The sequence below is a fragment of the Tursiops truncatus genome, chromosome 2 (assembly GCF_011762595.2).
Source record: "Tursiops truncatus isolate mTurTru1 chromosome 2, mTurTru1.mat.Y, whole genome shotgun sequence".
Lineage (NCBI taxonomy): Eukaryota > Metazoa > Chordata > Mammalia > Artiodactyla > Delphinidae > Tursiops > Tursiops truncatus.
The window spans coordinates 31,927,175-31,935,926 of record NC_047035.1 but is presented as its reverse complement, the minus strand read 5'-3'; the positions used below and the strand labels follow the sequence as shown (position 1 = coordinate 31,935,926).

At 36.3% G+C, this 8,752-nt stretch overlaps 1 protein-coding gene across 4 annotated transcripts in view; it reads right to left on the bottom strand.

The window, feature by feature from the left end:
* Nucleotides 1–533: 533 nt before the first annotated feature.
* The window catches only part of COX16 (cytochrome c oxidase assembly factor COX16), a 66,571-nt gene continuing 58,352 nt past the window's right edge, over nucleotides 534–8,752 (bottom strand). For all 4 annotated transcript variants that reach the window (XM_073800317.1, XM_073800316.1, XM_033850991.2 and 1 more), the window contains 2 exons: nucleotides 4,127–4,189; nucleotides 534–896 (listed from right to left, as the gene is read on the bottom strand). In XM_073800317.1, coding sequence (XP_073656418.1) covers nucleotides 780–896; nucleotides 4,127–4,189 — 180 coding nt within the window. In that variant the 3' untranslated portion in view covers nucleotides 534–779. The remainder of the gene's footprint in view (nucleotides 897–4,126; nucleotides 4,190–8,752) is intronic.

Genomic DNA, 8,752 nt, shown 5'->3' with positions numbered 1-8,752 from the left:
TTACCCTTTAGGTATTCCTATCTGATGCTGGGCCCAGAAGTGGTTTCCAGGTGTTTTCTCCTCCAGGTAAACTGTGATTCTTTATATTTCTCTGTGTCTCAAGTTTTCAGGGTGATGGTTTTGTCCTGTACCTCAGTTCTCTCATGGATCAAAGCATATTGTTTTCAGTTTTTCAGCATTTTTCTTTTTTTTTTTTTTGTATATTAGGATGGAAGTTATGACCTCATGATTTTTCCTTTAACTTGGAGCAATAAAACTATCTTAACTCATTTTAATGGTATCAACACCATCATCAGGTGATGCTTTGGAGACTGATTAGCCTGACATGTGAGGTATTACAAATAAAACCAAGGCTCTTACCAGACTGATCAACATTATTTTCCACATAGGTCTGACATAAAATCCTGCTTGATGTTACTGTGAAAATTTGGATCCAGACCTATTATTCTCATTAGGAATCAGATTGCCCTACTGGCTAGGGGAAAAGAAATATGGGTGGGTACCTGGGAGTAGAATAAATGACACTGTTTAAGTGGCAGTATTCACATTTTTATTGAGCAGTAAAAAATATATGTGGTCAACATTGTTACTTTCATTTGCAAATAAAAGAGTTGGGAAGTATAGAAACCTGTACTTAACTTTTTATCAAGAGTACTTATCATCAAATTACTCCCATCCAGGCTTCTGCAGGTCTGTAATTTTCTTTCCAATGTACAGGAGTATGTGGTGGGAATTCCCGTTGATAACATTTTTATTTAAAAAAAAAAGAATCAGCATAGTCAAGTTGTCTTAGTGTTACGGATTTCTGGATTTTGTCCTTGGAGGAGGTCAGGATCTTCCCAAGGCCTGGGTCCTCGAATATTCTTCCAGTCATCAAAAGTGGAGTCTTTTATTTTCTATAGAGCCACAAATATTAGAGGATAAATATTAGTATAGGAGCCCTGTGGGTTCAATTAGGACCTCAGTGAATGAATGAATAAATGAGTAGAAAGAATTCAATAGGCCCTCACTTATAATTCTAATAAATAACTGCATATCAAGCTTAATAATTAAAGAAATGTCATATTTCTTAGGACTTAAAATTTTTCTTACTTCCTATTGATGTTACTGCCTATCTTTCCCCTCATCAGAATTAAACTATTAAAACAGAAAAACTCTATATTTTTTAAAAATTTATTTTATTAAATTATAGGTTATTTACAATGTTGTGTTAATTTCTGCTATACAGCAAAGTGATTCGGTTATACATATATATGTATATACACACACATACATTCTTTTTCATATTCTTTTCCATTATGATTTATCACAAAATACTATAGCTCCCTGTGCTATACAGTAGGACCTGGTTGTTTATCCATTCTATATATAATAGTTTGCATCTGCTAATCAAAAACTCCCAATCCATCCCTCCCCCATGCTCCCCCTTGGCAGCCACAAGTCTGTTCTCTATGTCTGTGAGTCTGTTTCTGTTTTGTAGATGTGTTCATTTGCATCATATTTTAGATACCATAATAAGTGATATCATATGGTATTTGTCTTCCTCTTTCTGATTTACTTCACTTAGTATGATAATCTCTAGGTCCATCCATGTTGCTGCAAATGGCATTATTTCATTCTTTTTCATGACTGAGTAGTATTCCATTGTATATATTAATATGCACCACATCTTCTTTATCTATTCATCTGTTGATGGACATTTAGGTTGTTTCCATGTCTTGGCTATTGTGAATACTGCTGCTATGACATAGGGGTGCATGTATCTTTTAGAATTATAGTTTTCTCCAGATATATGCTCAGGATTGCTGGATCATATGGCAACTCTATTTTTAGTTTTTTGTGGAACCTCCATACTGTCTTCCATAGTGGCTACACCAATTTACATTCCCACCAACAGTGTACAAGGGTTATCTTTTCCCTAAACCCTCTTCAGCATTTGTTATTTGTAGATTTTTTTAATGATGGCCATTCTGACCTCTGTGAGGTGGTACCTCATTGTAGTTTTAACTTGCGTTTCTTGAATAATGTACATGTTTTATTTTTGAGAGCACAAAGAAAGGGAAGAAGCTGGGAAAACAAAACTCCAGGTCCGAACGCTAATCCAGCATAATAATGACTAGCATGGGTTAACATGGGTGATGGCAGTAAATGAAGAGAACAAAAGTGGAGAATCTAGAGTCTGCTAGAAGGAATAGAGACCAAGATGATTTGTTCTGCACCTAAGAAATGAGCCTGGGCTTAAGAATGAAAAGATATTCCCCATAGCTGCCATAAGCAAAGCTCTTTTGGGGCAATAAAAACTAGCTTCAACCACAGTTTGGATCACCATATCTTTAGTTAGTGTGAAGTGTCTCTCAAGCACAGGAATGAAAATAGGAAAAAAGGGAAGAACATAAACCTTTCTTTACCCTTCTGACACCACTCTGACAGTAACTTTCATATATCTGCTTTGGTTATTCTGGAATAATTAAGTGAACAAGATAGAAAAAGAAACACAGAGAACACAGGACAGCTTTTATTCAGAGACAGGGAAAATGATATCAATTTACCTTGACACTTGGATACTAAGCACTACTGTTTTACTAACAAGCTATATAACCCTGGGCTAGTGATTTGAGCTATCTGGGCACTAATTCTCTCAAAAGTAATAATGAAAAGGCTAGACCAAATGGTCTATATAATTTCTTCAGCTCTCAAACTCTACGGCTTCTAAAAGAACTTTAAGGAACGTCCACTCCCAGACAAACCCTCCATAGCTATATACTGAGAAGTAGCAAATTAGAGGTTTTGACAAGATAATGGGGAAATAGTAAATGAACCATTCTCTAAATTTCACTTACAGTTTTACCAGGAGTTTACTAAATCTACATAGATGAACAAAATTCTACTAATTTAGTGTCAAGAACAGAGTAAATTATTTTCAAGTATAGTTATGAAATGATACAAAGTTATAAAAAGGTTTTAAGAAAGAATAATGGCCTTCACTCAGATAACATAAGACCTATATGCTCAAGAGAATTTGAGAATAATTCTTAAATGGGATGCAAGGTTGGCAGAACAACTTCATGCAAAAGTGGTCCAGTCCCAAACTAAACTAAAAAACAACAACAATAAAACAAAAACAAACAACAACAACAAAAAAGTGGTCTAGTCTTAAGCTCTGACGAGACCCTCTGGGTAAACAATTTGGAGACTGAATGCCACAGTTTGAGGGGTTTAGGAAACATCAAAACCTTTCTACAGATCCTCCCTTATGAAGCATAAAATCAAGCTCAAAATGATCAGCCAATGATTGAAATGCTAAAATGAGAATCAACACTCTTCACACGTCTCTTCAATGTATATTATTCACAATGTCCACCTTTCAATCAAAAATGACCAAACATGAAAAGAAATGGGAAAATATGATCAGAGATGGAGAACACCCTCTCTCTCCACATCCTATAATAAAACATGCTATTAAGCTCTTTGATTTCATTAATAAGATAGGTGGAAAATGATACCTCGTTATAATTTTAATTAACATTCCTATTATAAGTTGAGCATCTCTTTATCTGTTTAAAAATGATATTTATTTCCTTGTCTCTGAACTCATTACATGCTCTGCCCATGTTCCTACTGATCAAGTGAGTTGTTGAAATTTTCCATACTGATTTGCTCTTCATATTTAAATAAATTAATTCATCGTGTTAAGATAAAAAATATTTTTAGAATTTCACATTTAACTAGTAACTTTATATACAGTATTTTTTTAGGTTGAACTTTTGAACTTTTGAATTTTTATGTATGAATTCTGCAATCTTTACTTTTAAAGCTTCTGGGTTTTCTATATTTAAATAGGGTTTTCTGACTCAAGACCACTAAAAAGAATCTTCATTGTTTACTCCTAGTACTTTTACCTTTTGTTTTTTATTTTTAAATTCTTGATCCATCTAGAATATGGATATGAAACAGTATATGAAATATAGATCCATCTTTATTTTCTTTTCAAACGACTACGTAGTTGTTCCAATAACATATATTTAAGGTAAATATTTTTTTCCTATACTGATAATAATTTGAATTTACCTTAAAGCAGATAGAACCAGTCACTGACTAGGAAGATTGCTACATTAGCATACTGTACCTCATACTCGGACTCCAATGACACTTTATTCATTTTCAGTTTTTTTTCTAACTCAGGATCAATCTGTAGAAAAGAAAGAGCAGCCGTAAGTTATTTAAGTCTGTTAGATCCCATTTTCAATTTTAAAAAGTAATATAAGGCATGGCTGGGATGGCATGGCAGATTAAAAAAGCATGGGAAAATCTCCACAAAACATACAATTGCATAATGATAACTAATATAGTACTACCACCACTACTACAACTAATAGCAGCTAATATTTACTGAGGACTTGGTGTATGCCACGTATTTTGACATTTATTACCTCCTTTAATCCTCAAAAAATCCTATGACATAAGTATTAGTATTATGATCAAAGTAAGGATAATGGAATACAGGGAGTTTGAATAGCTTGTCAAAGAGGCAGAACTTGGCTTTGAGCCTCAGCCCTCTGCCTCCAGAGTCTATGCTATTAACCACCACAATAAATTATGTTATTACATAGAATCATTACAAAAATACTAATAAATGTAACACTGCTCTTGAAAACAAAAAGAACATTTTATATACACCAGAAATTAAAAAGTTAGCTATGAAAAAATTAGACAGGATTCCATAGTGGTAAACAGAAACTGATGCCACGTTATCTGTGTGTAGCAAAGTCTTTAGGAAAGAAGAATGTGATTGCTGAAATTAATTAACAACCATCACCATCAACAAAACCCAAATTAAATTCAGTGGAATAGCTGAATAATGACTAACACAGCTTAAGACCAAAGTAGTACACAAGAAACACAACATGAGGATTCCACTAGAATGATGCACAAACAGATGGGATAAATGAAAGAAAAGGCATATTATGAAAGCTAGATCCAAAACAGGTCTATTAGGGGTTTCAGAATTACAGGATAAAGAGAATGGAGGAAGGGCAGTAACTAATCAATAATTAATGAATAATATATAAAAATACATGATTCCTCAGACTGAAAGAGCACAATAAAAAATAACCACAACAGGAATTCCCTGGTGATCCAGTGCTTAAGATTCATTGATTTCACTGTTGTGGGCTGAAGTTCGATCCCTGGTCAGGGACCTAAGACCCTATAAGCCATGAGGCACAGCCAAAATAAGTAAATAAATAAAATTTAAAAATAACCACAACAAAACAAAGCCAGCCCACTCTTCATCAACTAATAGTAAAGCCTTAGGATATTAAGGATAAAAAGAAAATCTCAAAAGCAAAAAGAGTGAAAAGACAAAGGGATGAGGATTAGAAAAAAGACTTCATCAGCAACTTAAAACGCTAAAATAAAATGAAATTATATCTACAATGTTGATATTAAAAGGATTACTTTGAACCTCAGTTTTTTTGGGGGAGGGTTTGGGTTTTTTTTGCGGTACGCGGGCCTCTCACTGCTGTGGCCTCTCCCGCTGTGGAGCACAGGCTCCAGACGCGCAGGCTCAGCGGCCATGGCTCATGGGCCCAGCCGCTCTGCAGCATGTGGGATCCTCCTGGACCGGGGCACGAACCCATATCCCCTGCATCAGCAGGTGGACTCTCAACCACTGCACCACCAGGGAAGCCCTGAACCTCAGTTTTATTTTGACTATTTTCTCTCTTCTTTCTCAGCTTCTACTTGATTGGGTTTTTCTCAATCAGTGTTTTGAGTGGTGGAAATACATACAAACATCTCAACAATCTCAGTAACTGCTGAACTCATCTATTAACTAATAAAGATTTTCTGACTGACATTTTTAGAAATCCAGTTATATATTACTTACAAAAAATGCACTTAAAAAAAAGAATGAAAACACAAGATTGAAGGCAGAGGTTACAAAAAATGATACACTACACACACACACACACACACACACACACACACACACACAAAACTGGTGGGGGCAGGAGGATCAATACATAACAATATTTTTAATGGACAAAACAGAATTCAAGGCAAACAGCATCAAAAAGGAACATTTAGGACTTCCCTGGCGGTCCAGTGGTTAGGACTCCGCGCAATGCGCGGGTTCAATCCCTGACTGGGGAGCTAGGATCCTGCATGCATGAGGCACGGCCAAAAAAAAAAAAAAAAAAAAAAAAAATTCAATACTGGAAAATGGAACAATTTTTAAAGAAAATGTTAGAATTATTAAATATTATGTGACTATATTGCTTTGAACTGTATGCAGCAAAATGGATAAAAATTTAAGAAATAAATACACAAAACATCCTAAAGGAGCTTAACATACCTCTCCCAGAAACTAACTGATCAAGCAGATTATAAATAAAATTATTGAAGATGAGTAAAATGATTAAGTTCTTTCTAATAGATATATATAGAATTTTGAGCCCAGCAAATTTGGATTGCTATTTTCTCCTCAAACACACACAAAATATTAATAAATTTAAACTTATTATAGGGCATAATGGAAAACTAGGCAAATTCACATATAAAAAATCGTCATATATAACATATTCAATGACTACAATCGATAATATTTAAAATCAATAGCAAAGAGATAACTGCAGAAAGAATCCATATATATGGAAGCTGAAAACGTTTTAAAATACATTAACATGTTAGAGAAGAAATCAAAATGAAAATTACAAAGTATTTACAAGTGAAGAGCTATCTGTTGCATGATCTTTTTCATTCTAATAGGTTTAATCTTCTTGTGTATAAAATTTCTTGGTAGAGAACATTTCATCTGCACATAATGACATTTTCACTCCTTTCTATCTAAACCCACTTAGTTCAGATTAGCTCAAGATGGCAGAGTGGAAGGATGTGAGCTCGCCCCCTTCTTACAAAAATACCAAAATCACTACTGTAGAATAACCATCAACAAAAAAACACAGGAATCTACTAAAAATGATACCCTACATCCAAAGACAAAGAAGCCACAATAAGATGGGAGGAGGGGGCGCAATCGTGATAAAATCAAACCCCATACCCACCAGATGGGTGACCCACAAACTGGAAAATAATTATACCACAGAAGTTATCCCACAGGAGTGAAAATTCTGAGCCCCAAGTCAGGCTTTCCAGCCTGGGCGTCCAGCAATGGGAGAAGGAGTCCCCAGAGAATCTGGCTTTGAAGGCCAATGGGGTTGATCACAGGACTTCCACAGGTCTGGGGAAAACAGAACTCCACTCTTGGAGGGCATGCATAAAGTCTTGAGGGTACCAGGACCCAGAGGAAAAAAGCAGTGACCTCAGAATAGACTGGGTCAGACCTACCTGCTAGCATTGGAGGGTCTCCTGGGGAGGCAGGGGGTGTCTGTGGCTCAGTGTGGGGACAAAGACACTAGCAGCAGCAGTTCTTGGAACTACTCATTGGCATGAACCCTCCCAAAGGCCACCATTACCACCAAACAGCCTGTAGGCTTCAGTGCTGGATCACCTCAGGCCAAATAACCAATGGCACGGGAACACAGCCCTTCCCATCAGCACACAAGTGGCTTAAAGTCTCCCTGAGCACAGCCCTGCCCACCAGAGGGACAAGATCCAGCTCCCCACCACTGGGAACCAGTCCCTCCCATCAGGAACCCTGCACAGGCCTCTTAGACAGCCTCATCCACCAGAGGGCAGGCAACGGAAGCAAGAACTACAATCCTGCAGCCTGTGGATGGAAACTGCATTCACAGAAATTTAGTCAAAACGAGAAGGCAGAGGAATATGTCCCAGGTGAAGGAACAAAATGAAACCCCAGAAGAAAAATTAAGTGGAGTGGAGATAGCCAAGCTACTAGAAAAAGAATTCAGAATAACGACAGTGAAGATGATCCAAGATCTTGGAAAAAGAATAGAGGCAAGGATTAAGAAGATGCAAGAAATGTTTCACAAAGACCTAGAAGAATTAAGAACAAACAGAGATGAACAATATGATAACTGAAATGAAAAATACATTTGAAGGAATCAATAGTACAATAAGTGAGTCAGAAGAACAGATAAGTGACCTGAAAGACAGAATGGTGGAAATCATTGCCACAGAACAGAATAAAGAAAATAGAATGAAAAGAAATGTAGACAGTCTAAGAGATCTTTTAAATGCACCAACATTCCCATTATAGGGGTCCCAAAAGGAGAAGAGAGAAAGGACCTGAGAAAATATTTGAGGAGATAATAGCTGAAAACTTCACACAGTCATCCAAGTCCAGGAAGCACAAAGAGTCCCAGGCACATAAACCCAAGGAGGAACACGCCAAGACTCCTAGTAATGAAACTGACAAATACTAAAGACAAAGAAAAAATATTAAAAGTAACAAGTGAAAAACAACAAATAACATACAAGGGAACTCCCATAAGGTTATCAGCTGATTTCTCAGCAGAAACTCTGCAGGCCAGAAGGAAGTAGCACAATATACTGTATTTAGAGTGATGAAAGGGAAGAACCTACGACCAAGAATACTCTACCCAGTAAGCCTCTCATTCAGATTTGATGGAGAAATCAAAGGCTTTACACACCCCAATATGTTCACTGCAGCACTATTTACAACAGCCAGGTCATGGAAGCAACCTAAATATTCATTGACAGATGAATGGATAAAGAAGATGTGGTATATATATACAATGGAATATTACTCAGCCATAAAAATGAATGAAATTGGGTCATCTGTAGAGACGTGGACGGACCTAGACACTGT